General features: G+C 35.4%; 1 protein-coding gene across 2 annotated transcripts in view; it reads left to right on the forward strand.

Annotated features, from left to right (window-relative positions):
• SMURF2 (SMAD specific E3 ubiquitin protein ligase 2) overlaps positions 1–22,251 on the forward strand; it is a 144,784-nt gene that overhangs the window by 26,553 nt on the left and 95,980 nt on the right. The window contains exon 2 of one of the 2 annotated variants that reach the window (XM_007482787.3): positions 11,463–11,501. The exons of the other annotated variant lie outside the window; for it this stretch is intronic. Within the exon in view, the coding sequence (XP_007482849.1) occupies positions 11,463–11,501 (39 nt within the window). The remainder of the gene's footprint in view (positions 1–11,462; positions 11,502–22,251) is intronic. 2 annotated transcript variants of the gene reach the window in all.

A 22,251-nucleotide genomic window follows, 5' to 3' on the forward strand; every position in this document is an offset into this window, starting at 1 on the left:
GTATATTGGCTCCAAGGCAGAAGAATGGTAAGGGCTAGGCAATGGGGGTCAAATGACTTGCCCAGGGTCACACAGCTGGGAAGTGTCTGAGGCCAGATTTGAACCTTGGACCTCCCATCTCTAGGCCTGGCTCTCAATCCACTGAGCTACTCAGCTGCCCCCTCTTGCTTGGTTTTAAAATCTTTCCTCTCCCAAAGGTCTGACATGTATATTATTCTGTGTTCACATAATTGACTTATAGTTGCCTTCTTTATGTTCAAGTCTTTCACCCATTATGAGTTTACCTTGGTGCAGGATGTGAGGTGTTGATCCAAACCTAATCTCTCCCACACTGTCTTCCAATTTTCCCGATAGTGGATTTTGGTCCCAAAAGCTGGGCTCTTTGGGCTTGTCATAGACTGTCTTGCTGAGGTCACTTCAAGTCTGTTCCACTGATCCTCCTTTCTGTCTTTTAGCCAGTACCAAATTATTTTGAATGATCCCTGCTTTATAGTATAGTTTGAGATCTGGTACTGCAAGGCCACCTTCCTCTGCATTTTTTTTCATTATTTCCCTGGATATCCTTGATGTTTTCTTCTTCCAAATGAACTTTGTTATGGTTTTTTCTAATTCATTAAAAAAGTTTTTTGGTAGTATGATGGGTATGGCACTAAATAAGTAAATAAGTTTGGGTAGCGTGGTCATTTTTATTATGTTAGCTCATCTTGTTGTTTAGATCTAGTTTTAGTTGTGTGGAGAGTGTTTTGTAGTTGTGTTCATATAGTTCCTGTGTTTGTCTCGGCAGCTAGATTCCTAAGTCTTTGATATTGTCTAGGATGATTTCAAAAGGAATTTCTCTTTCTAATTTTTGCTGCTGAGATGTGTTGGAAATATGTAGAAATGCTGATGATTTATGTGGGTTTATTTTGTATCCTGCAACTTTGCTAAAGTTGATTATTTCCACTATTTTTTTAGTTGATTCTGTATAATTCTTTAAGTAGACCATCATATCATCTGCAAAGAGTGATAGCTTGGTCTCTTCATTGCCAATTTTAATACCTTCAATTTCTTTTTCTTCTCTAATTGCTAGTGCTAGTGTTTCTATTACAATGTTAAAAATAGAATTGATAATGGGCATCCTTGTTTCACTTCTGATCTTATTGGGAATGCATCTAGTTTATCCCCATTGTAGATGATGTTGGCTGATGGTTTTAGATAAATACTGTTCTTAGTAAAGACCCTTCTATACCTATACTTTCTAATGTTTTCAATACGAATGGGTGTTGTATTTTGTCAAAGGCTTTTTCTGTGTCTATTGAGATAATCATGTGATTTTTGTTGGTTTTCTTGTTGATATGGTTAATTATGTGGATGGTTTTTCTAATATTGAACCATCCTTGCATTCCTGGTATAAATCCCCCGTGATCACAGTGAATAACCCTTGTGATGACTTGCTGGAGTCTTTTTCCTAGTATCCTATTTGAGATTTTTTGCATCTATGTTCATTAAGGAGATTGGTCTATTGGTTTTCTTTCTCTGCATTTGACCTGCCTGGCTTTGGAATCAATACCATATTTGTGTCATAAAAGGAATTTGGTAGAACTCCCTCTTTGCTTATTATGTCAGATAGTTTGTATAGTATTGGGATTAGCTGTTCTTTGAATGTTTGGTAGAAGTCACTTGTGAATCCATCAAGCCCTAGGGATTTTTTCTTGGGGAGTTCTTTCATGGCTTGTTCAATTTCTTTTTCTGATATGGGATTATTTAAGAATTCTATTTCTCCTTCTGTTAATCTAGGCAATTTATATTTTTTTGTAAGTATTCATCCATATCACCTAGATTGGCATATTTCTTGCCATGTAATTGGACAAAATAGTTTTTAATGATTGCCTTAATTTCCTCTTCATTGGAGGTGAGTTTTTCATCCATGATACAGTTAATTTGGTTTTCTTCTTTCCTTTTTTTATTATTTTTTTATTTATTTTATTTTATTATTTTTTTAATTAGATTGACCAGTATTTTGTCTATTTTGTTTGTTTTTTCAAAATACCAGCTTCTATTCTTATTTTTTAGTTCAATAGTTCTTTCACTTTCAATTTTATTAATTTCTCCCTTAATTTTTAGGATCTCTAATTTAGTTTTCTTCTGGAGATTTTTAATTTGTTCACTTTCGAGTTTTTTGATTTGCATGTCCAATTCATTGACCTCTGCCCTCCCTAATTTGCTAATATATGAAATCAAGGATATAAATTTTCCCCTGAGTACCACTTTGGTTGAATCCCATAGATTTTGAAAGGATGTCTCATCATTGTCAATTTCTTTAATGAAATTATTAATTGTTTCTATGATTTGTTCTCTAACCAATTTTGGAGAATCATATTATTTAATTTCTGATTAATTTTTGATTTGGCTCTCCATGTACCCTTACTGATCATTATTTTTATTGTGTTATGATCTGAAAAGGTTGCATTTGTTATTTTTGCTTTTTATCAGTTGAGGCCCAATAGGTTTTGCTCCAACCTTTAATTCTAACCTTGTGAGTATCTGTCTGCTTTAGGTATGTTTCTTGTAGACAACATATGGTAGGATTTTGGATTCTAATCTACTCTCTTATTTGTTTTCATTTTAAATGTGAGTTCATCCCATTCACATTCAAAGTTATGATTGTCACTTGTGTGTTCCCCAGCATTTTGATATCCTCTCCTAGTTCTGTCCTTTCTTCTTTTGCTATATCCTATTATACCAGTGGTTTACCTCTAATCGATCCCCTTAAGCCCCTCCCTTGATATGCTTCCCTTTCTGGCCCCTCCCTTTTTTGTTCCCTTCTTGTTTTTTGGGGGTCTGTTAAGTTCCCTCCCCCCTCTCCGTCCCTCCCTTTTTTGTACTCCCACCCCCTACCCCCTTAGTTTTCCCTTCTTACTTTCTCTGTAGGGTAAGATATAATTCAAGATCCCAATGGATTTAGATGCTCTTTCCTTTCAGAATTGATTTCACTGAGACTAAGGTTGAAGTATTACCTATTAGCACTCTCTTCCTCTCCTTCTTATAAGAGTATTCTTTGTGTGATAAAGATTATCCTATTTATTATTTCTTCAAGTATCTCTTGGTGCCATCTTTGATTTCCCTCTTCCTATTTTCTTTTTTTGTATGTCATCTTATAGCACTTATTACCCCAATCTCTTCCTGTGAATGATTATTCTAATTATTATAATGGTGAATATAATTTTTGAGAGTTACAAATAACATTTCCCCCATATATTACTATATATATATATAATTTGATCTCATTGTAACTCTAAAAGAAGAAAATTTGAATAAAAAAAACATTTTTCCCCTTTCTTACCTTTTCATGTTTCTCTTGATCTTTGTGTTTGAATATCAAACTTTCCACTTAGTTCTGGTCTTTTCTTTACAAATACTTGGAAATCTTCTATTTTGTTGAATGCCCATACTTTCCCCTGGAAGTATATAGTCAGTTTTGATGGATAGGTGATCCTTGGTTGAAGACCCAATTCTTTTTCCTTTCTGAATATCATGTTCTAAGTTTGAGGTCCTTTAGTGTGGAAGATGCCAGGTCTTGTGTGATCCTGATTGGTGCTCCTTGGTATCTGAATTGTCTCTTTTTGGTTTCTTGTAGAGTTTTCTCCTTAGCTTGAAAGCTCTTGAATTTTGCAATTACCTTCCTGGGAGTTGCCTTTGAGGATTTAGTGTAGATGGTTTTCTATGAACTCTTTCAATATCTGTTTTGCCCCTTTGTTCAAGAACATCAGGGCAGATTTCTTAGATGATTTCTTGTAGTATGATGTCAATATTTCTGTTTATTTCTGGCTTTTCAGGTAGACCAATGATTCTCATATTGTTTTGTTGTGATTTGTTTTTCTGATCTGTCATCTTGTCAGTGAGACATTTTATGTTTTCTTGTATTTTGTCAGTCTTTTGACTTTGCTTCATTAATTCTTGCTGTTTTGCAAGATCATTGTCTTCCAGTTGCCTGATTCTTTCTTTTAAGGACTGATTTTCCACTATAATCTTTTGATTTTCCTTTTCAGTTTGGTCTATTCTGCTTTTCATGACTTCCAGCTGTTTCTCCAATTGGGAGTTCTTGTCCTTTAAACTGTTATTTTCTCTTTGAATTATTTCCAACTTTTCTTGCCAGAAGTGTTTCATCTTTTTGATGAGCTCCAATTTAAATTCTTCAAGAGCTTGTGGACAGTTTTTTTTTTTTTGGAAGGTTTTGGGTGTATTTGAATTTCCTTCTATATTTCCTCTGTAGCCTGGGTTTTTCCTCCGTAAAAATTTTCTGGGGTCAACCCCTTCTTCCTTTTTTTGGGGGGGGGGGAGGTTGTTGCTCTTGGGCACAATTTGCCATCACTTTGGAAGTTTTACCTTCCCTTTTTAGTCAGAAATCTGAGTGAGATGGGCAGTTTCTCTGTGTATGGAATTATGGAACAAGGCAAGCTCTCGAATTTCCACAACTTCTGCTGTTTGTTGTCCTTCTCTGCTATTTTCCTGCGAGCTCCCACAGTCTGCACTTTTCAGCTTGCTGGGATTTCATGTGTAGTTGCTTTCAGGGGTAGGCCTTTGGTGGTCTTAGTCAACTCCCAAGGACCTAGCGGTGCCCCTCGCTCAGTGATTTTGGCATCACTGACTCAGACTCTGGCTCCTTCGGTGGAGTGGGGGAGGGTAGATTTGCTCTCGGTTTTGGTGGGAGATTTTTCACCCCCTTATAGTGTGGAAATGGTCAAATCCCACACATCTTCAATGCTGCACCCTACTGTAGAGTTCCTTTGATCTTATGAATTTGTTTTTTTTGGTCTTTTGACGTAGTCTATATCAGTGGGTGCTGAGGAGAGGATAAGTCTTGCATCTAGACTGCCTCCATGTTTACCCAAAAGCTTCTTTTTACTTTCTTTTTTAATCAAATTAATTATTGTTTTTTTAAAATAATTCCTAGTTTTATTTTTTCATAGTTTTTTTTTTGCTTTTAGTTTTTGTTAATTTCTTTGTCTTTGGGATTTCTATTTTGATATTTTAACATTTAATTTTTGTTAGTTATATATGCGACAATTTTGTGAGGTTTTAAAAACCTTATATGTTGTCATTTTTATAAAGATGCCATGCACAACTGAGAAATAACTATTTTATTCTTATTAAATGTGGGGTGTCACTTATGGACTTCCCTGACCATCAGGGTCCCACAAGGGAAGGGGCTCACCTTTGTGATGGGACCCGAGGAGAGATAGGAATCGAGAACCAGGGTGGAGAATGAAAGACAAGGACAAGTCAGTGTTTGAATAGGCAGGCAGACCTATGATACTCCCTTTGATAGGAAAGTATGAGTAGAAAAGAACAAGAGGTGAATGAGGAGATTAAGACAAGGAATGCAGGCTGAGATGGGTTACAGCCTCGGGGAAGGAGAAGGTCAAGAGAGGGAGAGAGACATTGAGAGAGAGAGAGAGAGAGAGAGAGAGAGAGAGAGAGAGAGAGAGAGTGATTCAAGGTCGCCGCCTCTGTATTTATTGCCTTCCTCTGATTAGGGAAGTATTCTCAAGCACGTAGTAACCACGTTACAAAGCATGGACAATAAGGATTGGATAGTGGGGTGAGAGTAACACCTTTTTGGGCGTGTAGATTATAACCTGGGCTTTCCCGGGCAACTGCTCCCAACATGTTAATGAGTTTGTTTTAGGCAACAGGCCTAGTGGTCAGGTCAAGGTTACCTTCACAAACCTTATCAGTAAAACCTTATGCTTGGAGACACAGTCGCCATACAGTCATTTATGATTCATAGATGTGAATATGCTTGGGATGCTACATTAAATAACCACCAGAAGGGGCAGCTAGTTAGCACAATGGCTAAAAAGCCAGGCCTGGGATTGGGAGGACCTAGATTCAAATCTTGTCTCAGACACTTCCTAGTTTGGCTGTGTGACCATGGGCAAGTCACTTAATCCCATTTACTTATTTCTTACTACTCTTTTGCCTTAGAATAGATACCTAGTATCATAATGTAGGGGTTGTTTTTGTTTTTATTTTTAAACCCTTACCTTTGGTCTTGGAATCAATATTGTGTATTGTTTTCAAGGCGGAAGAGTGGTAAGTGCTAGGCAATGGGGGTTAAGTGACTTGCTCATGGTCACACAGCTAGGAAGTATCTGAGGCCAGATTTGAACCCAGGACCTCCCATCTCAGCTCTTAATCCACTGAGCTACCAGAATGTAAGGGTTTTGAAAAATGTAACCAGAGATTCATTATATCTAACTTTTCTAAAATTCGGTTCCTTAATTTTTTTTGTTAGATTTGTCTAGCTCTGAAAAAGGTATAGTACTCTTCCACTTTTATAGTTTTGTTCTCCATATGTCCCTATAACTTATTTTCATTTAAGTTTTGTGATAATATTCCATTGTCATTATGTTTTTTAAAAAATTTATTTTTTATTAACAAATTTCCACATAAGTTTTCCAAAGTTATATGATCTACATTGTCTCCCTCCTGTCTTCCCTCCCTTCTCTGGAGCTAATAAGCGATTCAATCTGGGTTATACAGTTATGTGTTAAATATTGAAATGAATTCATTGTACTGTTTTTTAACAAAATGTACCTTCCTTCTCTTTTAAGTCATTTTTGCTATTGACTTTTCTGAAATCTTGGTTGGAATTCTTGCATTTTTTTAATTTCTTTTTTTGTTTTATCATTTCATTTTAATAACAAATTTACACATATGTTATATGATTTATGTTGTCTCCTCCCTTCTCCCCACCCTCCTAAAATTTGACAAGCAATTCCATCTGGGTTATATATGTATTATCATGCAAAACATTTCTATATTATTCATTATTATAAGTGAATAATTTTATAAAACCAAAACTGAAATCATATACCCAAATAAACAAAGATAAATCACATGTTTTCATCAACAGTTCTTTCTCTGGAGGTATTGTATTCTTTTTCATAAGTCCCTCAGAATTGTCTTGGATCATAGTATTGCTTTTAGTAGCAATGTCTATCATTTTTGATTGTCCCACAATTTTTCAGTTACTTTGTATAATGTTTTCCTGATTATGCTTATTTCGCTCTGTATCAGTTCATGTAGGTCTTTCCAGTTTTTTCTGAAATCATTCTATTCATCATCCCATCACCATCATATACCACAATTTGTTCAGCCATTCTCCAATTGAGGGACATCCCTTTAGCTTCCAATTCTTTGTCACCACAAAAAGCTCAGCTATAAATATTTTTGTATAAACAGATTCTCTTTTTTTTTTTATCTCTTTGGGATACAGACCTAGTAGTGGTATTGCTGGATCAAAAGGTATGCATTCTTTTATACCTCTTTATTTCAAACTTCCCTCCAAAATGGTTGAATCAATTCACAGCTGCACCAGCAATGCATTAGTATCCCAATTTTTTCCACATTCCCTCCAGCATTTATTATTTTCCTTTACTGTCTGTCATATTGGTCAGTCTTCAATCTCTTCATTTTTGAGTTAGGCTAGAGATTAATAGATTTTTCTCTAAACCTTTATTTTAGCTCTGCCAGTCTTTATTTAGTTTGTTTTTCTTTCCTTTTTTATATTTCTTCATGATACTCTTTCTGCATTTAGTGCTCTCTCCCTCCCTCCCTCCCTCCCTCCCTCCCTCCCTCCCTCTCTCTCTCTCTCTCTCTCTCTCTCTCTCTCTCTCTCTCTCTCTCTCTCTCTCTCTCTCTCTCTCTTTCCCTCTCTCCCCCTCTCCCCCTCTCTCCTTTCTTCCCTCCTATAATTCTTGAGTTGAATTCTACACCAGACTCACCAGTTCAGAAGAAAGTGAGATTCAAGTGATTCTCTGCTTTTTCTGGCCTTTAATCTGAATCTGTATTGTATGAGTTGTATCCCTGATGATCAAGTTATCATCTAGATCTTTTTTCCTGGATTTATCTTAATCTTAATGAGCCAGAGCTTTCAATTCTACAAGACTGAAGGAGAAGCTCAGGTCAGTGACTAATTTTTCTGGATCTTTAGGGCAAAAAAATGATTGTTTGCATCTCAGTTGGAGGTTTCATGGTCCTCTTTCATAATTGCACTAGGGCCTTCTATCTGAACCATGCGGATCTTCAGGTTTTGGTGCCTGGAATTTCCTGGTTGAAGTATTCAAGGTTATAAGGGCTTGAAGGATTCTGAACTCTCTACTTCTTTTATTTTGTCTTTTCTGCCTGGACACCTCCATGCACTCCCTTTTGCTGACCTCAGCTAGATGAAAGCATTCCCTATAGTTTCATCCTTTTTCTTGAATATTTATGTGGGAATTGATGTGCTTTGTTCCTTATTCACCCCATTGTTACTATAAATCCTGGACCAAAAAAAGACATTATGCTAAATTAAATCTGATTTATTAAGTAAACTTTGAGTCTTTTCAAGAGTGGTTATTTTGACATTCTGGTGTAGACCCCATCAACTAAACAAAATTATAACCATTCTTTTCTTTTAAAAAAGTTTTTTTCTTATTTTTCCCCTCATTGTAGCCACCACTTTCAACATGAAGAATTTAGTGCAAGATTTAATATTTGACCAGAATATGATTTTTGATGATAGTAAGGAATAAGTATTTTCTACTTATTTTTCACACATTTTTCAGGGATTCAATTCTGGGTAAGATACAACCTGAACTTTAGTTTTCTTTCTAAAACAAGCGTATTTACATATTACCTCATAAACGGAATCTTGACATTGTGACTATAGTGGGATAACTTTATAATCGGGAAAATCTGACATCAAGTTGTACTTCTGTCCTAAACTAGCTATATGTCCAGGAATGAACTCATTAACTTAACCTCTTCATATTCCTCAGGTAATTGTGAACTACTGCTAAGTGCCAGTGAGGGAAAGATATAAATTAAATAGACCTTGCCCTTGAGGAGCTCATGGATACATATAACATTTATACTTAAAAATATGTATCCACATGCTGGAAATGTATGGTAATTAAAAAGTCATTATATTGGAGAAAGTGGGATTACTAATAGCTGAAAGGATCAGGAATGATCTTTTGAGGTATAGCACCCTCTTTCAAACTCACATTGGGTCCCCAGAAGTGACTACGGGTCCTAAGGGTAAGCAAGTAGCCTCTCAGGTTCCAGTAGGGTGCTTTAACAATCAGCCTGTAGACCTCATTAAACCAAATTCTTTCCCCTCAAACCCCACCCCCCCAAACCAAAAGCAGGCACCCACTCCCACAATTACCATTTCCTTGTTAAGTATGGATTCAAATTTATAACAGTATTAAGATACATGTAGGGAACATATGTATAACTCAGAAAAACACCTTGTACTGGAAGTCCTTTCTTGAGTGTATAGCTTGATATCCTTCATTAAAAGGATATCATTATTCCTTGAATATTCTTTTAATCTGTTCCTTCTCTCTGGTGACTGACTGTTTCTTCACAGCTCTCTTGACCCCCAGTTTGTCTCTGTTCCTGGTGAAATGCATTGTTTTGGTTGAGGGGATCAATTTGAAAGTTAAGCTCTCTTCTTACCTTCAAAGAACAGTTCTCTTTTAGAGACCACCTAGTCTGGCTCCAATTTTCAATTCAAATAGGCAAGCTTTGAACTTGTTGTTCAGATATTCCAATATAGGATATTCCAATTTCTCCCTTCCATCTTCTTGTATAAATGTCAGATTTTAAATTTATCATATCTTTTGAAGTTCATTTTATTTGGTGAGGCTCAATGTTCTAGATTGTTCATCTTTTTGGATCCTGGCTCTGGCAGCCAACTTAATAACTGTCTTTCTTAGTTTTGTATGAGGCCCAATTCCCCCCCCCCCCCCCCATTTTCTTTTATGGCTTTTAATAGCACAGGAAACCCTTCCCTCCTTCCTTCCCAGGCAGTCTGCTGGATCTGCTGGAGACATTCTTCCCATTGGCCCCTTTTGGCTTCATATAATATATAATCAGTTCCAAATCTACCTAACTGTTCCTATGTCTCGCTCATATTCTGTCTCCCATGTTGGAATGGACTCTGTCTTCATTTCTATTTCTTAGAATCTTTTATTTTCTTCAAAATTTTGCTTGAATGCCACTTTTTCTTGATACTTCCAGCTACTAGTTTAAACTTGACGACCCCCCCCAAAATTACCATTTATTTATTTTGTATGTGTTTATACATGTTGTATTCTCTGAAAGAACATAAATTCCTTAAGGGAAGAGAAAATTTTATTTTTGTGTTTATAACCCCAGTGCCCAGCCCAATACCTGCCACATGGTAGGCACTTAATAATATAAAGGATGAAATTATGGTTGAGATTGAAAAAAGTCTAAATTTAAGTGGTCGCCAAGGGAAATCCCAAATAATAAAATACCCAAGTCAACTGCCAAATTTTATGGTGATTTAATTGATATAGTAGAGAAAATTTTAAGAAGAAGGAGGAAGAAGGGGTTAGTACCGGACAGGAAGATAGGAGATCTAGAAATTAAGATTTTGAGTGTGAAGGAGGAAAGAATCAGCCTGACCTCCAAAGAGGCTTAGCTAAGATGCCGGAACCTGAAATCAGCTCTAGGGCAAAACTCACCACCCAACACTCCCAAGATATCAGAACACTTAGTACACTGCCAGCCAGAGTCGTCTCTCCAAGGAAAGAGAAAGAGGCAGAAACTGACGTGCCTTATATGGACGTTTTTACATCACTTTTCTGCATCTTATCTGTACCAATGAGGTCTTAGCTTGACTTAGAACAGCCCAGAGGTCTGTCTTTTTTTTTTTTTGCACATGTCTGTTGAAGGCCATCTCCTCAGATAATTAAATCTTGAGTTTGACCTTTCAAAATCTTGTTAAACTGAGTAGGGTGGAGAATGTGGAGTTTCCAAGACCTGATTCTGTTATTCCAAGTATCTCCATTGTTATTGATCAGGAAATAGCTAAATAAGATCTTCTAAAGAATGGTCTGATTAGGGTGGAATAGTTTTAAAATTCACAATAAATGCTTATTGATTTATTAAAGAACAAAACAAAACATGTCAACCTAACTCACAATGTTGTGATGAAAATATCTAGGAAAAGTAATCCTTAATATTTTGCAAAAATATGAATTGTTACTTTAAAATGGCATTGTGTTTTATGAGAAGTTTCAGAGAACAGGTAAAGTATTATTACTATCTTCAGTTTATGTACTTTCCCTTGAAAAATTGGTTGAAGTCACATGATCTTCTGTTAAGCAGCTTCTCCTTTCCATAAAGCAGCCCATGTTTTGAATCTTGGTATAGAAGATGTAGCATATTTACAACAGATTCGGGAACTTCCTTATCTTCAGTTGTTACTGAAATTGTTGTTAAAATTGTATCCTCTGTTTCAGTTATTTTTATTTTTCTGTTCTTTAAGACTATATCATGTATTTTTTGTAGATAATAGGTTTAGGATATTCATATTCTATCATAGTAATTTATTAAGTGACTTTTTGAGATAGTTGTGAAATTCTTAATTTTTAAAAATGTATTTCTTGTTTCTTTTACAGTACTCTGTGCAAAAAACTTGGTGAAAAAGGATTTTTTCAGTAAGTAAGATCAAAATATCAATAATTTTTGTATATTGAAATTCAAACAATTTCTTGCATATTATGATGTGTTTTCAGAATTGTCTGTTTTTTTGTTTGTTTTTTTTTTCAGGGCAGGATTATTCCCTCTAAAAAGTAGTTCCTAGAAATGAGCACAGTACCCTAGATGTCATTTTACCAAGGTTTATTAGTAAAATGGGACATTTAATTTCCCTAAATCTGAATTCTTTGCTTCTTATTGGTTATCTAAGATCAGATTAGCATGTTTGCTTATTGTATTAGATTAGTGCTTCATATTGAGACTTCAATATAAGAAGACCAAATTTTAAAAAAGATGAACTGTTATCTAACCATACCTTGCCCATCTTTTATTTGGGAAGTTAGTTATTTGCACCAAATATCAGTCTTTAAATTTATTATCCCTTTTGAAGTTCATTTTGATTGTTTAGGCATAATGTTCTGAACTGTACACCTTTTTAGCTCCTGATACTGCTGTAAAACTTGTTATCTATCCTTCCTAGTTTTGCCTTATCTCCAATTTTTTTTTTCACTTTTACATTTACATTTGCCATTTATGACTTTTAACAAGGCCACATGAACTCCCCTAACTCCCCAACCCCCAGTCTTCTGGAAAAATCCTTCTAAACTGAAATTGACCCTTTTAGGTTCCAGTAATTTGAAAAGCATTTTACCCACATTTTCTCACTTAATTCTTATTACAACATTGAGATAAGTGCTACAGTTGCTATTTTTCCCATTTTTGCAGCTGAGGATGCTGAAGCTCAGAAAAGTTAAATGACTGTCACAGTAAGGGCCTTAGGCAGGATCCATGCCTTTCTTACTCCAGGTCAAGTGCTCCATTTATTGTCCCTTAATGCCTCAAAAAAAAGTTGTTCTCCATATTCTATTATTTATGAAGTTATGTCAGATTTTTTAAATTGCTTTTTAATTATCTAAGATAATAGGTGCCAACCTTGAAGGGACTTTAGACTTTAGAAGCCATTGAGTTAAAGCAAGTCAAAGCTTTTTAGTCTTCAGATGAAGGAACTGTGACATAGAGAAGCTAAATGTCTTGCCCAGGGTTATACAGTTAGTATTTAAGGTAGAGTCCTGACTCTGTCAGTGCCCTATCTGTTTTTACCATATTGCTTACTTTTCTAGATATTCACTAACCAACTTTGTAGATTCCATTGTTTTCCCTCAGTTATGGTCATCCCTCATCCATATTATTTTGCATGTATTGTTTATTTACTTATCCTTGTATGAGTTGTTTCTCTCTAATATATAGAAGAAGCTCCTTGAGAGCAGTGATATTTTTATTTTTTGTCTTTGAATCCCTAATACCTAGCATAGCCTGTATAATGGCATTTAGTAAATATTGCTGAATTAATTGCCTGTCTTAGATATTATAGCACTTCTGTTTTCTATGATCTTTCAGAAAACTATGACAATACCTCAGAAACCATAGCCACTTGTTCTTTCAGTACCATGGAATTTGATTTATTTGGATCTAGATACTCAAATTCACCAAGAGTAGTGCTATCTTTCATTCTCCTTTTTTTCATTTGAATGCCAGCTCTTCACTTTAGCCATTTTGGGGCTTATTCTTTCTTAAACTTAAACTAAATAAGAGTTAAGCACCTCAGCTGCCTCTTCATTATCAGTGCTCCATTTATCATGATCAGTAATCCTGTTGACATTTTGATCCTTTTTTTTCCTCCCAAGTTAAAAAAAAAAGCATTTAAAAAAAATTTTAGCTTCCCATGCCATCTTTAACTTATTCTGTGCTTTAATACTCTTGATTCTATTCCTACAGGCCTGTGTGCCATATTTCTTTATCTTCACTTTCCTGCTTTGTTTCCATTTTCTATCCATGTCTTAAAAATACGAGTTGATCAGTTACTTTCCTGTATCTCCATTTATCTCCATCCTGTATCTCTTTAAACAACTCCTCTTTTATTCCTTATTGGATTGTGTGAAATTGACTTTTCTAAAGCATAGTTCAAACATACCAACATGCCAAACTCGCTGCCCACTTTCACTAAATTCCAGGGGTCCTCTGTTATCTCTAAGATTAAACATAAAATCCTCCGACTTTTAAAAGACTTTATAACCTTGTCTCCTTTTAAATTTTCCAATCTTTTTATGTCTTTTTTCTTCTCTCCACTTTCCTACTCTCAAATATGAGATCTAATGACACTAGTCTTCTTTCTGTTACTTGAACAGGACATTCCTGTTTCCTGATTCTAGGCATTTTCCTGGCTGTCTTCTATGCCTGGCACTCTTAATCACCTCTACTTCTTGGCTTTCCTCATATCTCAGGTAAAGTCTCACCTAACAGAAAGGAGCTTTTTCTAATCTTCCTTAATTCTTTTTTATTTTAAACCATCACTTTCCACCTTAGAATCAATACTAAATATTGGTTCCCAGACTGAAAAAATGGTAAGGGCTAGGTAGAGGAGGGGTCAAGTGACTTGCCTAGGGTTACACAGCCAGGAAATATCTACGGTCAGATTTGAACCCAAAACTTCCCCTTTCTAGGCCTCGTTCCTCCTTAACTCTTAATACTTTCCCTCTAATATTCTCTCTAAATAATCCTATATGTATCCTATTTGTACACAGTTGTTTGCATGGTGTAATACTTCAATAGGTTATGAGCACCTTGAGAATAGAAAATTTTTTTTGCCTTTCTTTCTGTTCCCAGCACTTAGAACACAAATAGGCACTTAAATGTTTGTTCACTTCAATTTTTAGAGAGCTGCTTATTTCTGCTGGGAGGCTGGCATCCATGAGTTCTTACCTATCTTTTCTCTGAATGCTCAGAAATACGCTGCCTTTCACTCTTGGCTATATGTCACTCTATGTCTGGCTTCTTTCTCTTTTATTATAGACTCTAAGATTGGAGTGGTCATTTTCTCCTGTGGTTACCATCATTTCTGTCCTAGAAACCAATGCTTGTTGGTAAAGATAATGAGAGAGAGGAGGGAGAGAGACATCAGTCCTCATAGCACAGAGGTGGTGGATTACTAGGGTGGACTATTGTCACATCTTTTTGTCATAAAGGCGTATTCAGATGTAACAGGTAAATGGAAACTGATATAAAGACAGAAGGCATCACTAAAAGATAGTGTTTGACAAAGAAGTTAATAGTAGAAGAGTTTTTTATAATAGCCAGAAAAAATAAAAACCTTTTGTCCCAGGAATTAATTAATACATTCCAAAATACAGCCAGCAATCAGGCTCTAGAAAGGCATGCCTTATTGAAAATATCAAGATAGGAAAAGGGAGGAGAGTGAGGAAATATGTGCAATATAAATATATATTCATGTCAGGAAATCCAGGAACTAGGAGGAGGAGAACACTTGGATCAAGATTAATGGTGGCAGTAACAGAAAGTGATATTGTTATAAAATATGGCATCAGATATTAAACCTACATGCTAGACTTTTTTATTTGTTTCTATTTATCTTCACTCAAATTGTTAGCTACTATGCTTCTTTCTGATTACTGGATTTCTTCACATATATATGTATTATTGTTATTGTTGTTGTTTAAAAAAAATAAGTCTTTCCCTTCAAGGGCCATAGTCTAGTCATGAGTATCATCCTGCCAAATCTTAGTGAAATCTATGAAGTCAAAGTTACCTCCTTCACTTAGGATCTCTTCTTTTCCTTGCATGCTATTCATATTTTATGCATTTCTGGGAGGTATTAAACCAGAGCCTAAGGTTTTATTGCTAGCTTTTTTCTTGAAATTTTTGTACTTTGAATTAAAAAGTATTTTGTTGTCCTCATATCACAGTCCCTTCTCTCTTACTGAACCCTCTTTTGAAACAAAAAATTAATTTTAATCAGCAATTAAGCAAAAACATCAAATGAAAAACTTGTCAAACATTGTGATATTTTCTTCTTGTAGTCTAAGTGAAGAGAGATGTTTTTGCTCTCATTTTTCCATTGTGGCATAATGTATGGAGTACTGGATTTGGAGTTAGGAAGACTTAATGAACCCTGCCTTAGATTTAGTAACTTTGTGACTCCTTTAACCTCTTTCAACCTTAGTTTCTTTATTAGTAATACGGGATTAATAATAGCACCTACCTCACCGGGTGAAGACTTAAATGAGGTATTTTTTTTTAATTTTATAGTACTTTATTTGATCATTTCCATGCATTATTGATTAAAGACAAAGATCATTTTCTTTTCCTCCCCCCCACCCCCCCGTAGCCGACGCGTGATTCCACTGGGTATCACATGTGTTCTTGATTCGAACCCATTGCCATGTTGTTAATATTTGCATTAGAGTGTTCGTTTAGAGTCTCTCCTCTGTCATGTCCCCTCAACCGCTGTATTCAGGCAGTTGCTTTTCCCTCAGTTTGTCCTCTGCTTATGGATAGTGTTTTTTCTCCTAGATCCCTGCAGATTGTTCAGGGACATTGCACTGCCACTAATGGAGAAGTCCATTGCGTTCGATTATACCACAGTGTGTTTGTCTCTGTGTACAATGTTCTCCTGGTTCTGCTCCTCTCGCTCTGCATCACTTCCTGGAGGTTGTTCCAGTCTCCATGGAATTCCTCCACTTTATTATTCCTTTTAGCACAATAGTATTCCATCACCAACATATACCACAATTTGTTCACCATTCCCCAATTGATGGGCATCCCCTCGTTTTCCAATTTTTGGCTACCACAAAGAGCGCAGCTATAAATATTTTTGTACAAGTCTTTTTGTCCATTATCTCTTTGGGGTACAGACCCAGCAGTGCTATGGCTGGATCAAAGGGTAGACATTCTTTTATCGCCCTTTGTGCATAGTTCCAAATTGCCCTCCAGAATGGCTGGATCAGTTCACAACTCCACCAGCAATGAATTAATGTCCCTACTTTGCCACATCCCCTCCAGCATTCATTACTTTCCATAACTGTCATGTTAGCCAATCTGCTAGGTGTGAGGTGATACCTCAGAGTTGTTTTGATTTGCATCTCTCTGATTATAAGAGATGTGGAGCACTTCTTCATGTGCTTATTAATAGTTTTGATTTCTTTATCTGAAAACTGCCTATCCATGTCCCTTGCCCATTTATCAATTGGGGAATGGCTTGATTTTTTGTACAATTGATTTAGCTCTTTATAAATTTGAGTAATTAAACCTTTGACAGAGGTTTTTATGAAGATTTTTTCCCAATTTGTTGTTTCCCTTCTGATTTTAGTTATATTGGTTTTGTTTGTACAAAAGCTTTTTAGTTTGATGTAGTCAAAATTATTTATTTTACATTTTGTGATTCTTTCTATATCTTGCTTGGTTTTAAAGCCTTTCCCCTCCCAAAGGTCTGACATGTATACTATTCTGTGTTTATCCAATTTACTTATGGTTTCCTTCTTTATGTTTAAGTCTTTCACCCATTTTGAATTTATCTTGGTGTAGGGTGTCAGGTGTTGATCAATTCCTAATCTCTCCCACACCGTCTTCCAATTTTTCCAGCAGTTTTTATTGAATAGTGGATTTTTGTCCCAAAACCTGGGATCTTTGGGTTTATCGTATACTGTCTGGCTGAGGTCACTTGCCCCCAGTCTATTCCACTGATCCTCCTTTCTGTCTCTTAGCCAGTACCAAATTGTTTGGATGACTGCTGCTTTGTAATATAGTTTGAGGTCTGGGACTGCAAGGCCCCCCTCATTTGTGTTTTTTTTCCATTATTTCCCTGGATATCCTTGATCTTTTGTTATTCCAAATGAACTTTGTTATGGTTTTTTCCAAATCAGTAAAGAAATTTTTTGGGAGTTCCATGGGTATGGCACTAAATAGATAAATAAGTTTGGGTAGGATGGTCATTTTTATTATATTGGCTCGTCCTACCCATGAGCAGTTAATGTTTTTCCAATTGCTCAAGTCTAGTTTTAGTTGTGTGGCGAGTGTTTTGTAGTTGTGTTCATATAGTTCCTGTGTTTGTCTCGGAAGGTAGATTCCTAGGTATTTTATTTTGTCTAAGGTGATTTTGAATGGGATTTCTCTTTCTAGTTTTTGCTGCTGAGCTGTGTTGGAGATATATAGAAAAGCTGATGACTTATGTGGGTTTATTTTGTATCCTGCAACTTAGCTAAAGTTGTTGATTATTTCAATTAGCTTTTTGGTTGAATCTCTAGGATTCTTTAAGTAGATCATCATGTCATCTGCAAAGAGTGATAACTTGGTCTCCTCCTTGCCTATTTTGATGCCTTCAATTTCTTTTTCTTCTCTAATTGCTACTGCTAGTGTTTCTAGTACAATGTCAAGCTGGTACTTTGAAAAAACAAACAAAATAGACAAAGTACTGGTCAATCTAATTAAAAAAAGGAAGGAAGAAAAGCAAATTAACAGCATCAAAGATGAAAAGGGGGACATCACCTCTGATAAAGAGGAAATAAAGGCAATCATTAAAAATTACTTTGCCCAATTATATGGCAATAAATATACCAATTTAAGTGATATGGATGAATATATAAAAAAATACAAACTGCCTAGACTAACAGAAGAAGAAATAGAATTCTTAAAGAATCCCATATCAGAAAATGAAATCCAACAGGCCATCAAAGAACTTCCTAAGAAAAAATCCCCAGGGCCTGATGGATTCACCAGTGAATTCTATCAAACATTCAGAGAACAGTTAATCCCAATACTATAAAAACTATTTGACATAATAAGCAAAGAGGGAGTTCTACCAAACTCCTTTTATGACACAAACATGGTACTGATTCCAAAACCAGGCTGGTCAAAAACAGAGAAAGAAAACTATAGACCAATCTCCCTAATGAATATAGATGCAAAAATCTTAAATAGGATACTAGCAAAAAGACTCCAGCAAGTGATCAGAAGGGTCATCCACCATGATCAAGTAGGATTTATCCCAGGGATGCAGGGCTGGTTCAATATTAGGAAAACCATCCACATAATTGACCACATCAACAAACAAACCAACAAGAACCACATGATTATCTCAATAGACGCAGAAAAAGCCTTTGATAAAATACAACACCCATTCCTATTAAAAACACTAGAAAGCATAGGATTAAATGAGGTATTAATATAATAACACTGCTAATTTTAAGGTATTCCCTGGTTTTTCCAATTACTCACTGTTACTTGGGCTATTTTTATTATTTCAATTTCCTGTTGGTGCTCTTTTTTAATTTACATCATTGTAATCAGTGTGTTGTTTTTTGTTTTGCTTATTTCATTCTGTATCAGTTCATACAAATATTTCCAAATATCTCTGAATTCCACATTCAGGATTTTTTTCTACAATAATATCTATTGTGTTCACATACCATACTTTTTTTCAGCCCTTCCCTAATTGATGGGAACCTACTTTGTTTCCAGTTCTTTGCTAACACAAACAATGCTTCTGTGTTTGTTTTGCTACATAATAGACCCTTTTTTTTTTGCCTTTCACTTCCTGTGGGCATATACTTATTAGTGGGATTGTTGGGTCAAAGGATATGGGCAATTTATTTACTTTTCATGTGTAAATCCAAATTACAATGCTAAGAGCTAGGTCACTTAGTAGCTTCCCCACCTATTGCCTATAAAATAGGACATCACTATTTGTCTTCCTGAAACTTATCTATTGTTAATCCTTCCATATTTTATCATGGAAGGAGGGTGACATTTTTTTTTCTCTGTTTAGACTTGTGAAGCATTTTTTCATAAGATCATTTGTAATTCACATATATTTTGAAAAGTCTTTTATGTTCTTTGACCACTCAAATATTGGAAACTGGCTCTCGGAATTTTATATTTACTTTATTTCTCCATATGAGTATATTTCACTCTATTTTTTACCCACCTTTTATTTAATGTAAATATTTTTCCTCTATCTGAGACTTTTATTTAATGCATATATTTTCTCCATTTTACCTTTTGTCTTTTGATTCTTTCCTTATTTTTACAAAAGTTATTAAATTTTAGATAGTCAAATTGTCTTTTGTCTCATATGATTTCCTCCATCCTTATTTGTTTAAGGATTTTCCCTCTAGCAGTATTTGTGAAACACAAAGTTATCTTCTAATTAACAAAAAAAAAAATTTTTTTTAAACCCTTACCGTCTGTCTTCAAATCAATACTGTGTTTTGTTTCCAAGGCAGAAGAATGGTAAGGGCTAGGCAATGGGGGTTAAGTGACTTGCCCAGGGTCATCCAGCTGGGCTGTGTCTGAGGCTAGATTTGAACCTAGGACCTCCCATCTCTAGACCTGGCTTTCAATCCACTGAGCTACCCAGCTACCCCTTTATGTTCTGATTTTTAAAAAAAGATCAGATCTTTTATTTTGTATGCAGGTTATTTCCATTTTGTGCTTATTGTGATTTGGTGTATCACGATATTCTCAATCTGATTTCTGCCAAATTTCTTTCTAGTTTTCTTAGGAGTTCTTAAGATCTTTCCTTATTAATTTATGTTCCTAGGGTTTTTTAGCAACTGAGCTACAATTGTTTGCTTTTGTTTTTTTTGCTTCTCTTCTGTGAATTTCTGCTACTCTTTTTTTCTGCTTTGTGGCTATTCTTTGTTACCTAGTATGATAAAGATCCATAGGCAGTATTCTTTTAGGAGAAGCCATATCTTATATGAAGCTGCTGCTGGGTTTCAGTGTTCTCTGTTTATTTTGTTTCATTCTTCTACTTATCTTTAGATAAAGTCAGGGTCCCTCTCTGCCTCTTCAGATTCTTATTCTTCATTCTTTTCTCATCAAAGTCCCTTAATTTTTTTTTCCCAAAGAACTACTTTCATTCTTCCAGGTAATTTGGTTCTTCAAACTCTTCTCTCCTAAGAGGAAATCCAACCTGTATTTGAACATACAGAAATACTAGCATCTCACACTTATGCAAAATTCTCCTAGCCCATACTTTATGGAATTAAGAGTCTTACTTAGTTCTTGGTCATCCTTATTAGGCTCTCTTGGAAAAGTACTAGAAAAAAGTGCTTTTTGAGGGGAGGGGTTTTCAAGTTTCAATTTGTCATTTTCTTTCTTGTTACCACTGTGATAGTTTTGTCTTAATAACCTCCTCTCTTTCTTAACCATGTGTTTTATTTACTTTATCTTAATTTTCTTTTCTTTCTCCTGGATTTGTTTTTCTTCTCCACCATCCAACTCTTTTCACTTTTTCCTCTGACCTTCAAAATTCCAAAGCCCTCTAAATCTCCTTCATACTTACTTGTGCATGATCCTGCTAGATCAATATCTTGCCACCAAAGCCAGAAGTAGAGCATATTCTAAGGCTTTGTGCTGTTGTGGAAAGTTGTACAACATCTTATTAAAAAAACAAAATAGGATGCAGTGTACTATATTGGAAAGATGTTGAATTTTTTAATTTCAAAGAATTACTTTCAGATCACAACTTTACTTCTTGTTCTCTTAATCTATAAATGAAGGGGATTGGACAAGATATTTTCTAAATTTCTGTAATCCGATGAAGTTATAAAGGGATTTATTAGGCTTATAATCTAAAATTCTATGAAATTGTTGAGAACTCTACTTATTAAAAATGAACTAGAGGGCAGCTGGGTGGCTCAGTGGATTGAGAGCCAGGTCTAGAGATGGGAGGTCCTAGGTTCAATTCTAGCCTCAGACACTTCCCAGCTGTGTGACCCTGGGCAAATCACTTGATCCCCATTGCCTATCCCTTACCACTCTTCTGCCTTGGAGCCAATACACAGTATTGACTCCAAGATGGAAGGTAAGGGATTAAAAAAAAATAATTAATATGACTTTAAAGTTTAAGGGCCTGATTTTGAGGATAAGAAGCCAATTCATAAGCTATTAAAATAACAAACATGTAACTCATTCCATTTTATATCTTTTGGGGAGTGGAGGGAAAGAATAGAATCTAGGCTAAGATTTTAATTAGGAGTCTTATACACTTTACAAATAAATGCATGTCTCCCATGCTTGGAATTCTTCTCTTCCTCCGCATCTTCTTCTTTTGGCCTCTCTGGACTACCTTCAGGTTCTAATTAAAATCTCTCCTTATCCTACCTTCTGCAAGAAACTGTTTTTGATTCCCCCTTAATGCTTTTACCTCTCCTCTAAGATCAGTTTCATTTCATCTTATATACATCTTATTTAGACATGTTTTTTTCATGTTGTCTCTCATCTTAGACTGAGAGCTCCTTGCGAGCATGAAGTATTTTTTTTACCTTTCTTTGCGTTCCTACCACTTAGCACAGTACTTGACAAATGCTTTATTGACTTCACTTGGTATGTTAGATGATTAGAGACAGTCTCTAGCATGTGTGTGTCCAATGTACCATGACATTTCTTGAATTTTCTGAATCTCAATTCTAAAAAAATAAAGTATACTTTTAATGAGATTTTTCAGAAGAAATATTCTTTTCAAACAATGTCTTTTAATCTTTCTTATTTGAAATATACATGAGTCACAGAGTAACCCCCCCTTAGTTTGTTTTTTAATTATAAGATTTTGGCTTTTAGAATTAGAAAGGGATCTAAGAAGTTGACTATTCCAACCATGTCATTTTACAGATATGGAAATTGAGATCCACAGATGATTTGCCCAAGGTCATAGGATGCTCTTTTTTATATTGGTCTTATATCTCTTAATCTACTGAGCTTATTAATGAATTAATCTTCAGAATACTCCTATCAGATGTGCTATGCTTATTTATTTCAGTGCATATAGGGAGGGGACACTAGTAAAGGGGGTGGAGAAAAATCTTAGGAGTATGGATGTAGGTGTATCTCATTTTATATAATAGATGCATTCTT

The sequence above is a fragment of the Monodelphis domestica genome, chromosome 2, assembly GCF_027887165.1.
Source record: "Monodelphis domestica isolate mMonDom1 chromosome 2, mMonDom1.pri, whole genome shotgun sequence".
Taxonomy (NCBI): domain Eukaryota; kingdom Metazoa; phylum Chordata; class Mammalia; order Didelphimorphia; family Didelphidae; genus Monodelphis; species Monodelphis domestica.